The 21,813-nt window shown below is 38.2% G+C and overlaps 2 protein-coding genes across 15 annotated transcripts in view; both read right to left on the reverse strand.

Moving 5' to 3' along the window:
* Positions 1 to 892: 892 nt before the first annotated feature.
* On the reverse strand, positions 893 to 8,081 carry atf5a (activating transcription factor 5a). The gene is made up of 4 exons (XM_048187746.1): positions 6,501 to 8,081; positions 4,727 to 4,972; positions 3,175 to 4,387; positions 893 to 2,971 (listed from the first exon to the last, which is right to left on the reverse strand). Exons 2-4 carry the CDS (start codon positions 4,866 to 4,868, stop codon positions 2,785 to 2,787), a joined length of 1,542 nt encoding a protein of 513 aa, XP_048043703.1. The 5' UTR covers positions 4,869 to 4,972; positions 6,501 to 8,081; the 3' UTR covers positions 893 to 2,784.
* A 2,717-nt stretch (positions 8,082 to 10,798) lies between these two features.
* phldb1a (pleckstrin homology-like domain, family B, member 1a) overlaps positions 10,799 to 21,813 on the reverse strand; it is a 57,814-nt gene continuing 46,799 nt past the window's right edge. For 13 of the 14 annotated variants that reach the window (XM_048187731.1, XM_048187740.1, XM_048187737.1 and 10 more), the window contains 7 exons: positions 19,666 to 19,735; positions 19,305 to 19,524; positions 16,345 to 16,435; positions 15,831 to 15,977; positions 14,392 to 14,611; positions 13,149 to 13,234; positions 10,799 to 12,845 (listed from right to left, as the gene is read on the reverse strand). In XM_048187731.1, the coding sequence (XP_048043688.1) occupies positions 12,705 to 12,845; positions 13,149 to 13,234; positions 14,392 to 14,611; positions 15,831 to 15,977; positions 16,345 to 16,435; positions 19,305 to 19,524; positions 19,666 to 19,735 (975 nt within the window). In that variant the 3' untranslated portion in view covers positions 10,799 to 12,704. The remainder of the gene's footprint in view (positions 12,846 to 13,148; positions 13,235 to 14,391; positions 14,612 to 15,830; positions 15,978 to 16,344; positions 16,436 to 19,304; positions 19,525 to 19,665; positions 19,736 to 21,813) is intronic. The other variant, XM_048187732.1, reaches the window with a different exon arrangement.

A 21,813-nucleotide genomic window follows, 5' to 3' on the forward strand; every position in this document is an offset into this window, starting at 1 on the left:
TTGATTAGTCAAATGTACTCTAAAAGTGACACTCGCTTCCTCTTTTTTTCTTCTTTTTCCCCCCAACACTCGTGGAGAGAAATATTTAATGTTTAGGCTACTTTAATTTAGTTGCTGTCGGATGATTTGTGATGTTACCGCCTCAGTGTGTGAAAACGATAAACGAAGTCTAAATTCAAATAGCTACTGTTGGGTTCAAGAGTATTATATATAGAGAAACAGCCTATTGAACAATAAACAAGTCTGTTCGGTGTTCATAAAACTATAAATAACCTGTAAACCGAAGCCGTTAAAACGGATGTGTCATAAATATGAATGAATTGCGCTACACAGGAATAAGACTTTTGACAGGACGAAAAAATATGATTTCCCCCCTATTTTCTGCTCTTTGTACATCTGGTTCCGTGGTTTTTTTTGGGGGGGGGGGGGGGGGTTTTAAATCATAATTATTAATTTAAAAACCGTGGATGTTTCCTAATGTTTACTTATTAAAAGACTTTAGGGATACAAAAGGCAGGATTGAACACTACTGTTAATAATAATAATAATAGTAATAATAATAAAATACAAATATATATTTTAGACATCCTGTGTTGCTATTAGAATCGTACTAGGCTGTTCTTTTTTCTCCTTTACTCTCTCTGTCTCTCTCACACACACACACACACACACACACACAACTGACACTGTCTATGGGCTCATTTGAGTTTCCTTTTCCTCCTCATCGTGCATTAGTGAGGATAGTGAATCGCTCTGCTCCATATTTGGCTTGCAGAGCTGTAAACAATTTCCCGGCCAAACAAGGGATAAACTCTGTTTATCCGTTAAACTCAAGGTCTACCGATTAAGCTCTAAAAATCTCACATGAAGCCATCATCGCCAAGATGCAATATTGCTGACATAAATCACTTTATTTTAATTCAATGGAATAACAGGAAACACAAAGTAATTAATAGGAGACGATACATCGAAATGCCTGGTACAAAATGACTAATCTTAGTATTATAGCTGGTGTAAACTCTTGGAAATCGTGTGCCTTAATTTTGGGTTGTTCAAAAAAAAAAAAAAAAATCTCAACTTCACAAAATGACCGTACAACACAGCGCATAATTAGCTATATTTCATAAACATGATTGTATACCGCCAAAGAAAGCATATTTGAAGTCGATATGCTATGCTCTCTCAGTATCTAGGTTGCTTATTTAGAGGAATTAAATTATATTTGTAATATTGCTACGTAGTATTAAGGTACACACGACAGTTCGGTAAAAAATGCCCTCAAAATAAATAAATAAATAAATAAATAGTAAGAAAAAAGAGTAACTAATCAAAGCCTGATTTGCAGTTGATTTCTTTGTTACTTGTTGTAATTGTGATAAATGCAAGTCTCCTATTTGAGCAAGTAGAAAATCAGAGTCACTAGACAGGTTAACCAGAATAAACTCCTGAAATTGACTAAATTGTAAACATAACATCATAACATTTGTCAAGGATTGTGCATGATCGCAATTGCTAAAAATCATAACTTGAGTCATTTACATTGTTGATGAAATATTGCTAAGAAGCTGGGAAGTCTGCAATTCTAAAGCCACCACAATCATTTCAGTTATTATAAAAAAAAGCTGTATCACTACAAAGATTTTGCTTTCTGTCCCCCAACACAGACTTATACATTAGAGCAAACAAGCTTTATAAAATCACAAACCCTGATTGTAGTCGCAATAACAGCAGAGACATTGGGCCAAACAGTAGTTTGTGAATCAAATGCCACTCATTCATCTCTAATGAAACGTGTTAGCCAAGAGAATATAAAATAGGGCTTCTTAAGCAAGAAAGACTTTTGCAGTAACATGTAATTTAAACGGAAAAAATGAAAAAACAAAAAACAAAACAAACATTCTTTGTAAAGAGCCATGAAATCTTCTGCATGCAAGAATGAAAATACAGGAAATCAACACACATAACATTATTAGGCAGTGCCGTATCTTCAGCATTGTGTTACAAACTGACATACCTCCATAACTTTGGACATAAATCGTATACCTGAGCTGCAGGACTAATCTAAAATTGGGAATTCAAAAACACATCTTCAGGTTCATTATTCCTGAGGGAAATTCGTTTTGAGAAGTGCTTCCCCTGAAACTCAATATATAAGAAACAGATTGCTTTTAATATCAGTGCTCATTTCTCATTTAATATATGGAAGGAAAAAAGTAACTACCAATGTTGTACTAATTGTACAGCATTAGCATTAGTACCATAAATGTTGAAACAGATAATAAATAAATTTAACAAAAAAAAAAAAAAAAAAATCTCTGTATAAATTAAGATCAATGTAGGTCATATGCGGAACTTGTGATATTACCTTACAGCCTTTTCTAAATAAATGAAGATGCCTTTAAATCTATCTTGCATTATCCGGTGTCGATTTCTGTCAATTGTAAATGCTCTGTTGTTAAAGCTCATTCATGGAAACGAGAGGATGAGTCGTTTAGCCACTCTTGAGAAAAGAAAAAAACGGCTGTCATTACAGTCGAAGACATAATCACAGTGCATATTGACTGATTTGGAGTTATTTCTGAGAACGTGGATGTCTGTGCTGCAGCTGTTGATGGACTTTGTCAGTTTGTAACGAAAATGAAATGATTGAGTAACGTGCAATAGTACAACCTCCACCACATCCTAAAAAAAGAACATTCAGTCAGAAAACATTCCAACTCAAATCTCCATCAGACTGCTAACAATTCTACTTGCAGGACCATCGTCAGGTGGTCGAGCTTTTGGTCAGGCGCTGGTTTCCTGTTTGAGGCGTTGGCTGCGGGCCTTGTACACCTCAATCAGGAGGTCTTTCACGTACTGGATCTCTCGTTCCACCGATTCTGCCTTGTCCCGTAGCTCACGGTTTCTACCCTCCAGACCGTGAAGCTGTTCCTCCAACGAGTCCAACTCCGCTCGCTTCCTTTGACGATACCTGTTCAAAACAATTAATACAGAGGAAATTGTCACACTTTTCCTGTCAAATCCCACAAGCAGCAACTTTGTAATGCTGCCTTCTGAAGCATAATAAAATGTTGTACTTTGACGACTAAGTGTAACTTCAAAAAGCCACCAACTTTTCTATGTTCACTCATGTAGAATACATTTGACACCATTATGACTCTGAAAATACTCTACCTGTGAGCTGCAGTCTTGTTCTGGTCTCTCTTCTTCTGTTTGCGTTCACCATGGTTCCCTTCGATTAGTGGCACCTCTAGGTCTGGTTTCACAATGCAGGGGTCTTCTTTCAGCACACAGACTCCTCTGGCACACGGGGACCCCATTTCAGGTCCGTGGCGGTCACCGCTCAGGCAGTCGGGGCCTTGGCCTTCGAGGAAGCTACAGTGGAAGTTATGTTGCCGGTGAATCTCTACGCTCTCCGCCTTCACTGGGTCATTGATGGCCCCGAGGAAGCTGTTGTAGGCCTCTTCTTGGGATGTACTTTGGAGGAAACAGCTTTCATTGGGTTCGGTCTTCCAGGGTATGTTGGCCTTCACGTCGCTAGCACCATTCTTCGCTTCGCCCATCATCTCTATCTCTGCGCTTCCTCCTATGCCACTTAAATTGACTTCTCTGACACCATACATCATCATTTCGTCTTTCTTGTGAGGAATTTGAACGGGTCCGCTAAAGTTGTACCCGCCGCCGGCGGCCTTACTCGCACCGCCGGCCTCTTCCGTGTAGCGGCAGTTCTTCTCTTCTTTGGGTAAAATGGCGCACCTCCTGATCTCCACTGCACTGCCGAGGCAGTAGCCTTTGCCTACCACCCGTTCATCTTCAGCACAGCTGTAGCTCCCACCAGGCGCAACAGCTGAGTTACCTGAGGAATTTCCTTTGGAACTCCAGATGCTACTCTCGTAGCTGTCACCCACCCTCACCCCATCGGAAGCTCTCTTGCGGCTGCAGACGTTGCTGTTGGGGCGGCTGCAACTGTAAGGGGCATGTCTAGGAATCTTGGTACGGCCAATGGGACCCCCACAAAAGCTCAGCAAGTCAAGTTCCCCAGTTGCCAGGGTAACAAGTAGAGGGCTGGATTCGGATTGGTTGGAAGTAGAATATGATGCGTAGGGCAACTGGTAATACGACGGTGGACCAACTGCCGTTGGACCCTTGTCGCATTTGCCCAGTTTGGAGGCTTTTTCTGGGAGTGGGTCAGACAGGAAGTAATCCTCCAGCTGAGCAAGCTCCTCTTGCAGCAGAGAGGTCATGACCTCCAAATCTGAGGGCACCTGGATGTCATTCTGGAGGGGCGAGGGGGGAAGGGATGCATTGGGGGAGGGAGAGGAGTGAGGGGTTGGGAGGTAAGAGGAGAAATCTACTTCTTCCGTCATCCAGTCACTAAGACCATCACCTATGGGGAAAACAGAGTTCAACATGTTAATCACTGGCCTAGAGATCCAATGTAGCACAATCATTTAAACCAAATAAACAACTATACCGGCAGTATTTTAACAACCCGTTTAAAAAAAAAAAAAAAAAAAAAAAAAAAAAAAAAATCAAATCATATCTCATTGCGCTTATTAAATCCAACATGCGAAAGGCAGCATTGAACTAGCACGTCATCTACAAATAATATAAAATAGATCCACGTTGGTAGTTTTACTCACTGTTCAAGGAGAACGAAATGTGCTGCAGTGCGGTGCCCACCTGAAACTGGGAAAAATAAAAAACTGTATTCACTGCAACTCACCAATTAAGTGCTGGTTCTCCTCTGGCCCCTCCCCTCTGCGCCCCTCCGATTGGCTGTGGTTAGCCTGTGGGTGAGAGAGAGTGAGGGGGTCTGCCGGGCAGACGAGTAGAGTCTTCCAAATAGGTGCTGACATTGTCATCATCCTGTCCGTTGGTCCTACGATTCAAATGTCCAAGCTTACAGTGCACGACAGTGAAGTTTGAGAGTTGAGCCACAGAAAACAGGGCTGGGTGTGCATTATGAAACCTAAAAAAGAGGGAAATATGAAGAGGGACGGTGTGTTAAAGCGCATTGTCTATGGATGTTTCTGTCTATCTGGTATCGAGAAGACACTATCACAACAACATGATTCTTTAGTTGCTAAAGTAGGATGGAGGAGAGAAAAAAATCATTATGTCCTAGTTGGTGGGACTTTTCATTCTAAACTTGTCCTGTTTCTTCTAAGATATCTAAAAATATCTTTAACTGACCATAAATTCATATTTTTTTAGATAGTTAACAATGAGAGATACATTGCAAACTGAGTAAAATAACCATAACCCCCCAGTTTTCCTACAGCATCAGCACCAGCATCACACTAGTGATTAGCGAGGGACCAATTTAGAAAACTACCACTCTTCCATCCATCAAAGTCCCTTGTGCCCACTTAGGGGAGTTCTACCGAGAGATCCTAGAGAAGCAGGCGAATGCTCTACTTGTGGGAAATTTATTAGCAGCCTAAATATACAAGACACACACAAATGTAAAGCTTCTTCAGATCATATTTTGGACCATGCCAATAATAAATCACAATATCAAGAACCTTTAAAACGTTTTTGTGTTGTTGTTGTTATTGTTATTATATATATTTAGTGCTTATTATCTGGACCATCTTTTGTTTGTACGATGCATCCTAAGTTACCTCCAAATGCCCTAATAACCTTTGCACCTACACTTAAGTCCAGTTTGTTTACAGTCAAAGGTCAGACGCAGAACAACATTTTATGCTGACAGAATAAATCAGCAGAGACAACTTTGAATGCAATATCAAACAGCAGAAATAAAGCCTTTTCTTTTGCAGTCAAGTACTAAAAGTAATTTTTCTCCAGCAGTATGGCATACGGTGTGCAGACGCCTCTGAACTGGATGTCTGAACTTGGCCAGCACGTGGGTTACAATCTATGACGTAATGCGAAACTAAAGACAGCAAATCTTCGTGAAAGCTTTGAAAACGACTCATGCTTTTTTTTTTTCAAAGGCAATTTCTAATAGAGAAAAAAACAACATCCGCTGCATGCAACATGAAACTATACAATAATGTGGCAGATACGGATGACACAAATGGACAAAAGAACAACTTCTGCTAAGAAATAATGACAGAAGAACCTGTGTTGCCTCAGCACTATTGTTTAAATAGACAGGTAATCCATACTGATAATCACTCTACAAAAACCTGTTCAACAAATCAGTATCACTTAAAAGTACGTATAAGACAGGATTGTGTGTCAAAATATATTAAGCATGTGAACATGCTAATTAAATAGGTCAAACTGACTATTGTGTGATCATTCCTAAAGTTGTCAAACTGTGTAGCCACGATTAAAAGAGCCAAAGTGAGTTTCTGAAACTTTTCCAATAAGACAGCAATGTGTATAAAACATCGCCTAAAGCACTGTTACAAGTGACAACACGCTTAACAACAGTTAAACAAAAGCAATACACCCAAAAAGTACAAGGCAAGAGACAAAACAACAAATGCCTGACAAAAAGCAGTAAAGTAATAAGTTGCACTTACTCCATTCTTGCTTAAATGTTGTGGGTTTGGGGTGCGTTGCAAGTGCAAAGCACGGCGTTTCTTTAGGACCGAAGACTCTACTAAATTAAAAAGCCATGTCTCCTCCGGAGTGTCTAGGACTGAAGTGCTGTTGGTCTTGCTTTGTTGTGATGGAGTTGATGACTGAGAATCGGCTAATTGAGTCAATGCATCAGGTCACCCACACCTAGCAACCAGCTGCGTCACGCGGTCAGCCCCCAGTGCTATAGATTCCTCCGCCCTATGGATGTATTGGTCGAGATAAATTTCACACTTCGGGCCGTTGAAAACGCCCACAAGGTTTAGGACTTACTTTCGCAACGACTTCCGAGAAAACATAAAATCCCTTTGGCATGTCGCTCAACTTGAAAATATTATGGATTTGAGGCTATGAGAGAAGAATGTGTAATGAAAGCGGCTGTTCACGAGAGTTTGGATGATTATCATACAGTTGCAGTATCTGATTTTAAATAAAATATTCATACTATAACACGCATAGCATACACTGCCGTTCAAATATGTATTGTTTCACGGGGACTACTTGATTTCTTCTAGCGAGGAAGAACACTTTCTGCTACCCAGGAGATACGTGGCTGTTGTTGCAGCTTAGTTGCATCAGCGCTTCAAGCTGCTAGCAGATTCGCTGGACGGACCGAACCAGTCGTGCAGCGATTGGCTGGAGAGGAACTGTTGTCTTGCCGTATTGGCTGCCGCTAGAGAGACGTTGCTTCCCAGTGGTCTTCGGTTTTCCACTCTCCGTGCACATGTTTCACGTAAACATCCCGAGAGCAAATTCTGAGAGTGGTTAAACTTTCATGTCGCGGAAGGGCAGTTTACGGAACTTTACTGACAAAACATTGTAACATGTGTTGTGGCATTTGCTAATACGCTTCTCGTTGTACTTAGCGGTTGAGTCGAGTTGTAGAAAGTTCTGTAAAAATACGATTTTTATTTTTATTTCATCTGTAGGGTGATTCAATTTTGTCAAAATTGTGAACTACATTTTGACTGACTAGGTGTGTAAACAAGCAGCGCAAACAGGCTTATGCTCAGGTTTATTATTCAGATTTCAGATTTATTATTATTATTTTATATATATAAAGCTGATAGCTTATTTACGTGTTTACATGTTCCATTAACTGACACTCTGGTTACTCTGGAGAGATTTAAAACCATCCATTATAGTTTAAACGAACTCTATTTACATATATAGATTATTCTAATGTAGTGCGCGTAACAGGTGGCGTCTTTAACGTCATTATTTCCACTTCAGCATTTCTATAAACTGCCATTGGGAAAAGCGGAAGTTAAATTCAGTAGATAGACCCTATCTAGCAGGAGAAATAAAACAGGCTTAGTTTGAGCATACCGATTCAACTTCAGAAGGACCGGCGCCACATTATGCTGAGCTATTCAAGTCATGCGCGGTCACAGTGAGACGAAACAAATTATCCTCAAACTCACAAACTTAATGCCCGTTAATAACGGTTTTTCAAAGAATCAAGCTTTGTTTTCCCCCCTCAGCAAATCCTAAAGCTGATTGAAGGAGCTATGTCTTCCTGTTGCTATAGTAATAGCGAACACTGCCCCCTATTTTAGACATGTTTTCTGGTTGCTGTTGCCATGGGATTTGCAACGCGCGCTCTCGCTCCCTCTTTCGGCGCGTGTTTTTCAGTTTTGTCTCTGTTGAGTAAAAACGACAGTCCCTGCAAAGTTACTCCAGTCTTTAACAAACACAACTGCAACAAGTGTCTTTGCTTAACCTTTTTCATTGAAATCACTCATTCGCCATATTAACACGCGCCCCTCACAGTCCATACTCGTCGACTAAGTAGAGTCGTCACAAATATTATGAAACTAGCTTTATGGGTTGTGATAGGATATAGTAATAAAAGCGCTCATCCTCATAGAAAACCCGAACAGACAGGAAAGTGTAAAACTGTCAATGCCGTATAGCTTCAGCAGAGGGTTACGTCTTCCTCGACTGAGGAGAAATTGATTTTATTTACACTTAATAGCCCTGCATGAACCAAGATGACACCTGCTTTCTCGAGGAGCAGTCAGAGAGCGACGGGATCAAAGAGGGGCTTCTGAAGGTACTGTGATACTGTAATTCCTCTTGTGAGTCGGCTCAGCCTCGCAGTTGTAGAAGTGAGGCCTGATGCAATCTTCGTGACCGCAGTCGTAACGTTGAAGAGACTGAGATAATAATGGTTGTTGAAGTGTGGGATCTCTCCCAGGAAAGCGCTGACTCTCCCAACTCGCCGTGTCTTAATTGGTCCGTGGGGGCGCCCTGTTTGCGCAAAGCGTGAGAGAAAGTCAGCAGTACACACACACACACACACACATACACACACACACACACGGGCACCTCAGCCACAGACTGCTCCAGACTGCTGTTGGGCCATCATACTTTGAGTTTCTGTTTGTATTGAGATTTTTTTCCACTTTAAATAGCTGATGTTGCAAATAGAGATGTAGGTCCAGGCCGTGGAGTTAATTAATCACAGCTTTTGAGGATTAAAAACGCTGGTTGGAGTGATAAATCTGTTCCCCTCCATAAATCCAGCTGTCCATATGTGAAACAATTAAAATAAGCTCATTCAAACGTGAAATGCTGTTTTTGGGGGGCCTATGTCTAAATCGATAAACACTATTAAAAGCTAATGTTATGATTTTATGTTTGTTTATTTGTTTCATTCACTTTGTTTTCGGCCTCTTAAAAGCCCCCCCTCCGGCAGAATCTGTATGTTAGTCGGAGAATAAGTAAGGAGTGGGTGAGAGAGCAAACGCACCATGCCAAGTTCATGTATAGCACACATTAGTAACAGTTACATCACAATTTCATCACCATCTCCTTCTGAATTCATTGTTGTCTCTTTTTTTCATTCCCCTGCACGAGCGATCAAATCGTTTAAAGTTTTGATTACTTGCTGTAACTTTTTTTTTTTTTTTTTTTTTTGTTTTATAAGACCCAACGTAAATCTAATCTAGTAGAAATCCCAGTAAAATTGCTATTGTTTCATTTCCCACATCGTGGGAATCGGAATAACCTTTCAACAGGTTTCAAGAGGTTTGACGACCCCCTCCCCCCAAACATGCCCTATTTAGAATAACAAACTCGCAAGATAAAGATGTGACTAATAACCCATGTTGTTGCATGGCATGAACTAACCGCAGTCATTTCACTGACTGTTCCTTCGGGAGCGCGAGGCAACGTTAAAGTTGTTTGATTTGGAGAAAGTGCATTTGTCTCGCGCCTCCCGCGGGACGCCGCCGTTGTGTTTGGGGTGTGTGGCGCATCTCAAACTAAACACGAGCCACTCAAGGACAAACTCAAGGAGTTATTGTGTTGGAATTCCCCCCGCCCCTTGTGTGTACTTAATTTTTCTGAATGGTTATTATTTACGTTTATGTGAATTTCCATTTGTAAACATTGAACGCTCCAGTGTGTCTGAACGAGCGCGCGCGCTGCTCCTGTGTGGAGATGCTCGCTGGTTCTCATGGTTGGATTAGGTCGGTTGATCACGGCTTCAAAGTGGAGGGCTCTAGATTCCCGAGTGACTCCCCTCAAATGTCTCCGAGTTGATCTTCTGCACCGGCTCAACAGTTGATCATGTCAGCTCAGTCCCTGGTGATTTTAGGGCACAAACCTTCCCTCTTGCTTTGATATGTGAGACTTCTGCTGCTCTTTGAAACTCACAGATCTTATAGGTTTAATTAGCGTCTTTGTCGGTTGTTTACAAGTTACATTTTTTTTTTTAACTTAAAAGCGACGTCCTTACTTAAATTTGTTGTCTCGTTTTTTGCAATTTATTATGTTCGTTGAGTTAGTTCCTTTTGCTTTCATGTTGCTTAATTTTAAAGTGAGATGAATTAGCATCAAGTGATAAATTAATTGGTGAGCCTCTGCTGGTGTAGACAGATGGCATCATTATATCGCTGATGACATTTGTAGTTGCATTTAACTGTTATGGTAATGACTGGGTGCGAGGCAGAGAAGAAAACAAGCTCAGGGCCCCGGGGCCTCAGCAGAACACAGAAGGGAACGCACATCCAGCCCTCGCATCTGGAGCATGAAAACACGCGCTGAAGCTGTGAGACATGACGAGTTGCGCCCTCTACCGAGCACACGGGGTAAACCAACCTACAGCTTCGCGAGCGAGCTCTCTACTGTTTATTCTCCACGGACATTATCATCACTCAAACAGAGAAATGTAATGGAAAGTGTTTCAAACTAAAACAAAATGTTTATTTTCAAAGTAAAAGAAATACACACGTTTGTTTTTCATTTATAAACTTTATTGTTTATACTGTGGGACTGTCTTGGGAATTTCCCTGTCCATTAACGGACAGTTAGATGTAACTGATGTCTGGCTGGCGAACGTGTGCTCTGCGGTTTACTGAGCCCTCACATTATTACTCCCAGTACATGCAGGCGGAACTGACCCCCTGGTGCCATAAACTTAATGTGCCAGTCGTTTTTTTTTCTGTTAGGCAAATGTAGCACTGGTTTAAAGCATAATGGTTTGTGTCATGTGAATGATATCGACACTTTAGGTAGGCTATAAAATATTTTGAGAAGATCTTGTCTGTTTTGTCGTTTAGTTAAATGCATGGATCAAGGCGATTATACCAGTATGATTATAGTTATTTTTTATGAACATACATAATATCTTAGGGGAGATTGGGGCTAGTTATCACACAGGGAAGTTGTCACAATGGTTAATCTCAATAACGTTGAAGATTTTTTCTATTCAAAACTAATAAAAAAAAAAAAAAATTAATAATATTTTAGTAAAAGCTATTTGGTAAACAAGCAGAAAAAAAAAAAACATCTATATAATTTATTGATTACAATATTTGCTGTCCAAAACTGCTTTTTGCATTGTCATAAATTTTGTAACAATTGTTTTAGTGATGATCTGCTTTCTTTCTTTTTTTCCTGGGCAATAATGGTCAAATATTTTGCAGTCAAAACTTTAAGGTATAAGGTATTAAGGTGTCTACAGAAATTGAAATATATATATATATATATATATATATAAACCAACCCTGAAAAACATTCACTGGAGTAAAAGCTGTGACAACTAGCCCTGACTACAAGAAAACATAGTTTGTTATACTGTTTTTTTATTTACCTCAGAGTATATAATACTAGTTTTGTCAATTGGAAAAAGATAATATTTAGAAATACATTGTTAGTGTTGTAACACTGAATTATCAAAAGTTCGCACTGTTCTTCTCATTGACTTAGAAGATGTCCAAGAGGATATCAATACTCTAAATAGCACAATACACAAAATATCTGATTATAAATCATAGTGGCACATCCACACATTTTTAAAACCCTGAAATAAAAGATGTGCAAATCAGAGTACACATATCAACATGGGTAAGGCTTTGGCAAGACAAAACCTGTTGGTATAAATGTACCAACATTTTGAAAACAAAAATATTTACTGCAATGGTCCCCCACCAAATAATCCTGTATAATAATATAGTTACATATCAGGTAGCAGGCATATAGTTTTTAGTTACATGTCTGAGCACCTGAGCAATTTGTTTAAGAATTTTTGCAGCAAAAAAAAGATATAATTATATATTATACAGATAAAGACAAAGACAACATATTTCAAAGCAATTAAAAATATGAATGCTGCTTTCCCACCTAAAAAGATATTATGAAAGCTATCAAATGCTATTAAGTTTATTCTCATCGTAATCATGTAACTGCGCCTAAATAACTATAAGTAAAGATAATTGTTGGTAATACACTGACGTATATACATATGAAGACTTGGCACCATAAAACTATAGAGATATTAAATAAAATTACTGAGCATATGATTGATTTGAAATGCAATAAAATACTGTAATCTCTGTAACCGTCTCTGTATTACAACAATACAGAGACAAACACTCTCTCTCTCTCGTTCTATCTTTATATATATATATATATATATATATATATATATATATTTCAGCTTCTGATTTAGTAACATCAATTCCGAGCATTAGTTTCACATGTCGTCATCAGGCCAGCCTGAATTTAGTTAGTTCTTCTTTAGTCATGATGACAAAGAAATCAGGCAGTGCTGGCTGAATTTTTTGACATAATTCTGCATATATTACATGTCCTGTTAAATCTCAGATCACTGCAGGCAGAATTGCATCCACTCTCCCTCAGGTCATAAACTGCGTGTAGCCCTCGGCACCCGTTACTATGACGTCCATCCAAATGCGCATGGCCTCTGGGGATGGTGCCACCATGAAATAAAGTCGATCATGAGTCTTCACGCAGAAGGTTAGAGAAGGATTCGGACTCTGTAAGGACAGAGAAAAAGACATAGTGTGCATTAAAGTGCGAGAAGATGGAGAACAGCAGGGCAGGAAGAAAAAAAAGGCATGTCGCTGAAGTGAAAAAAAAAAAGATGGCATGACGAAATGTACATGAACATGAAGCCGCCTTTGATCTCTTTTGCCTTCTGCTGTAAGAAATTCTCTTTATGAAAAGACGCCTGTCTGTTTAAACTTTCACTGTGTGCTCAAAGTTGGTGCTGTAGTGTGAGCAGTATGGAGCTTGATTTGTGACGGTAAACAGGCGGTGTTGAAAAAGCACGGAATTACCTTAGTTGCGCTGCGCAGGTGATCGTAATACACCTCCTCTATGGCTTGGAAGTAGATGACACCCTTCAGTTTGGTCTCGTGTTTATCTGAGTAAAAACCATGAGGGAAAAAATTAAAGAAAATACTTTTTTTTTTTTTTTAATTATTCTACAGATCAGCTTTATTATTCATTAAGAAGAGATTACATTTGCCAGTTCCTATTTGCAGCATTTCCATTACACAATGAGTCAGTTGTGATTTGTTTTACATGTCAAAAATGAAAGATATTGGAATAAAAAACATGCGAAGCCTTTTTGAAAGCTTTGCCGCAGGGATTAAACAAGCACATAAAGTAGAAGTGAATTCTAGCACACAGAGCAAGTCACCTAAAAGCATTGTCTGTCTCAATTTAACACTGTCTGCCACCCAATACAAACAGCTCATCTGACAGACTTTTCGCTACTTGGTGCAAATTAACATCTCTCTTCGGATTGGTTCTTATCTCGTAGATGGTTTTAAAGCAGCGTTTTAAGCTTGTCAGCCTCCAGTGAGCCCCCTTGCACCTGTGTCGACGATTAAGATTTACTACTTTCCCTTTTGAACAGTTTAATTTTTTTTGGCTCGTCTCTGTTCGTTACACAAATCTGCTTAGTAATGGGATAAATTGTTTTTGTGTTTCATGTTTTTGAAGAGTTCAGTGCAGTATTGTTACTCTGAACTGAGCCAGGGGTAAATCTACACCCCCATCCCTCACAAACGCTTGGCTAGAGAAAGTATTGCAGTTTATTTCATCATCATCATCACCATCATCATCATCACTACTAACATGGGGAGTGAGGGGGTGAAAAGGCTACACACATGAGCAAAGCATATGTGTGAGAAAGAGAGAGAACATCTAAAAGAAAGACAAGATGATCGGAAATTGAGCGAACAGAGATAAAAGGTTTTACTAGAACTTGCCACTTTGTCAGTGCCGTCAAAAATTTTTTTTTTTGTTTATCCTTCGTAGTTCTTCTCTTTTTCCTTTTTTTCACCTTATATGTTTTGACTTATACTTAGCAACAACAGAAAAAGTATGTGCTCTCCTTAACACTTAAATCCAATACACTATCATTTTGTCAGAAAATAGAGATTTATAAGTATATATGTTTTTTTGAAAAATGTCAAAACTATATTAATTGCATTGTGAATTTAAAAAATTGATAAAAACTTAAAATGATTTGCTGATCATTTAAACCAGGCATAAATACAACAATTATCTTACCCACATAATAAGAGAAGGTCCTTTTAAGCCGATCAAAGACAAACCAGCGTTTTTTCCAGGATTTGATCTTGCCGCCCATCTTCACAAGATGACCCTTGCACATTTTCTCTGTAACAATGACATACGGACATGTGTCCACGCAGTGGCCCGATGACTCCACATGAGAACGCAGGTCAAACTCCTCTTTTCGAATAGGTAGGTAGCGCGTCATTGGCCGAGCCTGAGGAGGGCAGAGCTCAGATTAGCTGCTGTCTCAAATATTTCCATAAAATGTACTTGTTCAGGTACACATAACAACAATACATTTCATGGAAATGTCATATGATCTTTTGTTTTATCAAAATGATATTGTGATCCAAGCATTAAATTTAAGCAGGGAAAATGTATCAAAACAATTCACACAGTACTGAAGATCACATTGTTTTGGTTGTGTCACTTATCTGTGTTTAAAACACTGGTGTCCTACTGCCCTGCCCTTCCTTGCCTGTATCTTACACCCCCTCCTCTTCCTCCCATCTTATCTTCTTTCTGCTGTCTCCCTCTCACCATCTGTCTGTGTGTCTCCTCTCATCCACCTGCTGTGCGGAGCTGCTCTCTGTGCATTCATGCCTCCCGTCTGGCCCAGTCAAGCTGAGCCAGTGACCTCATAAAGACTTTTAAAGAGCAACTCCAAACATTCACTGACCTCAGAGCGGCACCGGTGAAGCGCACTGCTGTGCTCAGAGTTGTACGCAGACATTGAAACTGTCTGTTCAAGTGAGTGCAGGCGCTACTACACTGCTTACATCCGCGTGTTTTAAACGTGATTTATAACTAACATGATGTATATACAACATCATATACAACAACGTTTTATATATACATTATATTATGCTAAACATTATTAGTTAATGCTTATTCAAATAGTTAGAAATGTAATCAACTCTATTTTCTGCTATTTTGCATGTTGGTTATGTTCTAAGCTACTTGTGTCAAGACTTTTAATGATCTTTTTTTACAATTGCTGGACAGTTACTCCTAGACTCATTTAAAAATAAATAAATAAATATAACAAATACAGTATACTATATATAATTAAATAATATAGAAATGTAAAATAAAAAAATATATAATAATGGAGGTACATTCATATATAAGAGGTACTTTTTAATTATATTTATAAATAACTCTTTTTATGAATTTATGAATATCTGCCACATCACAGACCCATATTCATATATATGAATGTACATGATCTACTGATCTATAAAGCATTATGATTATTAATATTAATATGTATTCATGACTTATTAATGAAAGCCTTATTATTTAGTATTGTCCCTTTAATCTCACTGGGAAACGTGAGGATTTTTTGTCCACCTAATAAAAGATTGGGAGACTCGATTACTCTATTGTTGATCCGAGACGAGCTTATTTAGGTATTTGCCAGATGTACTGACCTGGGAACACTGTTTCTCTCTCATCTTGACCTCTTCCTCCACAAGTCTCTGCCTGTGCGCAGTTTCATCCAGCAGCCTCCTCTCTACCTCCTCTCGCCTCCTTCTCTCTGCCTCCAGCAGCTGCTTTCGTGCCTGGACTTCTCTCTCCTGACAAAAAAGACAGACTGACAGATTAAGACACAGAGGGGCTTCAAATCTACTGTGAGAAGATTTAATAGGCGATAGGGAAAAATACATACAAATACATAAAATACACAGTGCGGAGTGACTGGGGATGCATGAAAAAATAATTCAGCAAGAGATTGTCTGAGTGAGTATTACTGTCTGAGAGCTTGTTAAGATCCAGCCTTTCATGTCTATCACTCTTTGTAGGTAAGAAACAATCTTTAATGCAGTAATGCCAAAGGGACCAGGGGCTTCCTTTTTAAATTCATGAAAACGATCTCTTTTATATGAGAGACAGGGTGAGGGATAGATTATATTTCACAGACAATTAAAGTTTAATGGTACTCACTCGACTCTCCACCAGTCTGGCTTTCTCCTGCTGGGCCTCCTTCAACATCTTCTCCATCTCCTCCAGCCTCAGTCCTGCCAGCCCGTTGCTGCTGAGGGAGAAACACTCAGTTACAGTTTCGGTGGTGTTTCCAGCGGCAGAAGACGACATTGAGACCGAGTGCTTATTTTAGACAGATCACAGTTGCTTTGAATGACACTATACTGAATTCTAAATATGTGTTATTTTTTTTAACAATAAGAACAACAGTTAAATATAATAATTATATTAAAATTATATAATGCATATACTGACAAATTATTATTATTATTAAAACATTATATAATTATCTACCAATAATTTTAATTATACTACTTAAAATGTTTATGAAAGAGGCTGCATTAATTTGATAAAAAATACAGCAAAAACAGTAATTTTGTGCAATATAATTAGAATTTAAAATAGCTTTTTTTCTATTTTAAAATATTTTAAAGCAGGGGTTCTTAACTCTGTCCCTTAAGGTCCACTTTCTTGCAGAATTTAGATAAAGTGTAATTTATTCCTGAGATGGCAAATTATTATCAATGTTGAAAACAGCTGTGCTGCTTAATATTTTTGAGGCATTACAGCATTCATTTTTGTACTCTCACTTTTTTTTTTAAAGTCAATTTAATGCATTCTTCCTGAATAAAAAATTTAATTGCATTACAAAACGTCAAACCCTGACCTTAACTTTTGAATGGCAGTATATATTTAATAGGGGTGTAACAATATATCACAATATATCACAATACAAAAATGCAACAATATGTATCATGGATAGTGACAATATGTATTGTGTATAGTTCACCCAAAATGAAAATTACTGTGTGAGAAAAAAAATTCAAGTTTACAGAGTTTTAGTATCACTACTACATTAAACTACTATATATATATATATATATATATATATATATATATATATATATATATATATATATATATATATATATATATATATATGAAGAGTTTGGTTCCAAAACGCAATAACTCCATTTTGATTATTTTGAGTAAAAAGGTATTTTCTTTACCAAAAAATTGGCAAGATGAAAACCCCTATTTTCTGTTTCAAACTTTCACATAGCATCTTTTGGATATAAAAACATTAAAAATTCAAATCTACATTTTGATTTTAAAAAGTTTATTATAAAAACGTATTATTTTTTTTCCAAAATGCAATAAATCCATGACACTTTTTTTTTTCAAAATGCAATTAATCCATCAATATAAAAGTTATTTTTCAAACTGAAAATACACAACAAAGTAAGTTGATTCACATATATGACAGAGTCTAAACTTTGCCAATATTTATCTTATATTCAGCCAATTTACTAAAAATACATTCAGCCGTCGCTCCAATGGTCATCTTGTTAATGTTATAAATTATTTGTCATTACGGATTAAAGACTATCTGCCGCCACCGCACGGTTAAATAAACACATTTGCCGAGTACATTGGTATTAAAAACGGCTTTTAAAAAGCCTTTAATGTTTACAGTGTGTGGAATGGTGCGCTGTGATTGGTTGAGAGCGGATATATCGCGTTCTGCAGAGAAAGGACACTGGCGTTTGTCGCGTTCTGGGAAGAAAGGGAGAAAACATGACAGAATAACACGACGGATATCGCATTTTGCGCAAAATTAATAAATGACTTTTCAATATCGACCAGATACAATACTGATTTTGGTGGAAACTCAATTTTTTGAAAATGGCGTTTATCGCGTTTTGGAACCAAACTCTTCATATATATATATATATATATATATATATATATATATATATATATATATATAAAATGTTGAATATAATGTATAATGTAATGGGGGAATATTTGTGGGTCCTGATAATCTCAAATGTCTCATGTTACCAGTAAAAAGTGGCCTACATGATTTTAAATATATCTAGTCAGTGACAGAGTGCAAGCATATTCGTCTAAAATAATTCTGTATTTTAAGCTTCAGAATCATCAATATTTTTATTCTGGTGTCACCATTGTCCTGTGCATTGGGTTACCAGCACCAAGTCCAAGACTATTGATTTCCACCCCATATGTAATACCAAATTTAGCATTTTAATCAACAGTTCATTTTTTTGTCAACTTTTTACCATGTCTTGGGGTATCGCAATAATATTGTATTGTGATATTAACGAATCGTGACATCAGTATCATTACACCCCTAATATGTAATAAAGTTGCACAGTTGTTGTGTAAAATGCTGTTGCAAAAATCATTCATATTTGGTAAAATGTCTAAATATGATTTTCTTTAAGAACTTATACCTTTAGAAAGATGTTTAAAAAAGGTTTGTTTTTCTCTCTCTCTCTTTTTTTTACTCTCTGTCATTTCTTATCTTGCCTATGTCTTAGGCAACCATGTTTTCACCTCTAGTTAAAAAAGAAAAAGTACATTATGCTCCTGTTTGCTTGGTTGAAGAGGATGAGATTTTTGTTTCTATTTCACTTTTAAATGAGGACCAACATGCTTTTTTGGTGGGCCTCTTTTTACCATCTCAAACGAAAAGGTTGAATGAGGGTGAGGATGGCTGTAGGAGTTTAAAATTGCTGAAACATCTAACCGAAATGTAAGAATGCAAGGTCAAAGATTCTTGTCCAGACTATCGATGCTGAAAAGTAGGGCAACAACAAGAGAACGTCTCTTCATGACTTCAACATCTGACGAAACACCTGAAGCTTCCCTGGCTCCAAGGAGCACACACTTTAAAATGACATTCTGTGCTTGTTCTGCCTCGGGACAAGACCAAACTTTGAAGACGAGAAGAATAGCATGTCTCTTTGTATGGACGTATGTGTTGTCATGGAAACAACCCAGCAACTATTCTGGGAGGAGGATGAAAAAAACATTTATGGGGAAATTGGGCAGCATGACCCGTTGTCAGGGGAATGGAGGCAGAACGAAGGGTTCCCTTGACAACTGCATCTCACCTTTCAGGTGAACAAGCGGAGTTGTTGCCGGTAGATACGCTGGTCTCCACGCTGTCGGAGCTCTCCAAACTCAGAGTGTCATATGTTGACTCTCCTGCTGGGGGTGCTTGGTGGTGCAGAATGGAGTGGTGTACCATGGGAGCTCCTGAAGGTGGTGCCCCCCAGTGGCTGAGTTTAGGATCTGAAGGCCTGATTCGGGAATCATCACATGTATAGAGCCCTGAAGAAACACATCAAGAGCAGATCAATAAAAACACTGTACAGTATGTCTACAACCACCTTTAGGTTACATGTATCTGCGCTAGCAAAACAACATTCAATTATTCAACACACGCTGTTTACAGTCTGATAATAGTGATACCTCTGCCCTGTAGATCCAACTGTCTCTTGGAGTCTAAGTCCAAATAAGCAGGAGACAGATCTGGGAGACTCTGAAGATAAAAAAGAAAAGATAAATTGAAAGTGACACATTTGAAAACAATACATGTGCAGTTATAATGGAGCTACAGCAGGTTTTTAGTTGAGCCACAGTCTTCATCTGTCTGTCCAAGTACTCGCCACATTGCGCATTCTAATATTTGAAGGATTAAATACACATCATTCGCCACCTTTGTCTTTGAAGTAAGTGCACAATACCAAGATTAAATGTAGTCCAATTAAAGGGATAGTTCACCCAAAAATGAAAATTATGTCATTAATTACTCACACTCGTGTCGTTCTACACCCGTAAGACCTTCATTCATCTTCGGAACACAAATTAAGATATTTTTGATGAAATTCAATGGCTCAGTGAGGCCTCCATTGCCAGCAATGTCACCGAACCTCTCAAGATCCAGAAAGACATATTTAAAACAGTTCATGTGAGTACAGTGGTTCTACCTTAATATTATAAAGCGGAGAGAATACTTCTACGGACGAATCTAGTGACGGAGAATCTAGTGACGGACGATTTCAAAACACTGCTTCGAAGCTTTACAAATCTTTTGTTTCGAATCAGTGGTATGGATCGCGTAAATGAGGCCTCATTTACTGAAACCACGTGACTTTGGTGCATCAACCCACTGATTCGAAACAAAAGATTCATAAAGCTTTGAAGGAGTCACTAGATATTGTTGAAAAGTCGTTATTTTGTTTTTTTGGCGCACAAAAAGTATTCTTGTCGCTTCATAACATTAACCCTTTCGCACGTAAGTTTTAAATATTCTGGCTGACCCCCCAGCGTGAGTTTTTTGAAGCGACCGTTATTTAGAACGTATCACTTTATGGTTTCCATGGTGACGCGTCATTGCTTGTTATGTGACACATCGCAACACTGTATGAATGATATAATCTGCTTTCATTTAATTTTTCCTTTGTTATTCAAAATATTCACAAATTTGTTGACTATATCATGAAATATCTAATAATCCGATTGACAAATATGTGCAAGTGGATGTGTTTTGCAGTTTAAACACCTTTATAACGATCATGTTAGTTGAGCCATATGTGCGATGGGCGCCGCCATGTTAGTTTGCGCCGCACAGAGAATCGGATCTGTTGGATTTACAACCCGTGAATTTATCCACTTCCCCCGAAATACATGAAAGTAAGTGAGTCGGTGAACTGGGGAAGAACAGAGTAAGCTTTAAAGTTACTTTCACAATGTGTATCTGATATGAATAAAACGTGTTGTCTAATTATAATGGAAAGGGTTGTTATTTCCGCTTCTATAGACATCATTGTGTATTTTACAAACTCTAAATATATTGTTTTGTTAGTACTCGTGTGGATTTAAATGTCTGACATCTACAATAAACATTATTTGGTTGAAAACACTGCATATATGTAATATATGAAAAGCGCTGCGCGAGTCCGTCTCTGGTTTAGCGCCAGCCAAAGAGCGCACGCACATTTGAATTTGGCAGTTGATCACGCGATGCACTGAACGTTCTAATCACACCGGTGTGATCGTACGCTCCTGGGGCCAGACAAGACTGATCACACCGGTGTGATCGTACGTGTTAAATGGTTAAGGTAGAACCACTGTACTCACATGAACTGTTTTAAATATGTCTTTAGTAGCTTTCTGGATCTTGAGAGGTTCGGTGACATTGCTGGCAATGGAGGCCTCACTAAGCCATTAGATTTCATCAAAAATATCTTTATTTGTGTTCTGAAGATGAACGAAGGTCTTACGGGTGTGGAATGACATGAGGGTGAGTAATAAATTACATTATTTTCATTTTTGGGTGAACTAACCCTTTAATGTGTTTACATGCTGAATGAAGCTAAGCAACATTATTGCATTATTTAGCTAACTTTGCAAAACTCGGACTACAACGATTTCATTCAGACATAAAATAAAAACATGTACATGACATTTTAAAAATATGATTTATTGTTTTAGTGCATTATTGTTAAACTTTTAAAGTGCAGGGAAACCTACTGATCTAAGGGTAAACATAAAAGAGTACATTAAAAAAACTTTGATTGTACCAATTTGTACCAGAATGTACAAATAATAAATAGG

The sequence above is a fragment of the Megalobrama amblycephala genome, linkage group LG4 (assembly GCF_018812025.1).
Source record: "Megalobrama amblycephala isolate DHTTF-2021 linkage group LG4, ASM1881202v1, whole genome shotgun sequence".
Lineage (NCBI taxonomy): Eukaryota > Metazoa > Chordata > Actinopteri > Cypriniformes > Xenocyprididae > Megalobrama > Megalobrama amblycephala.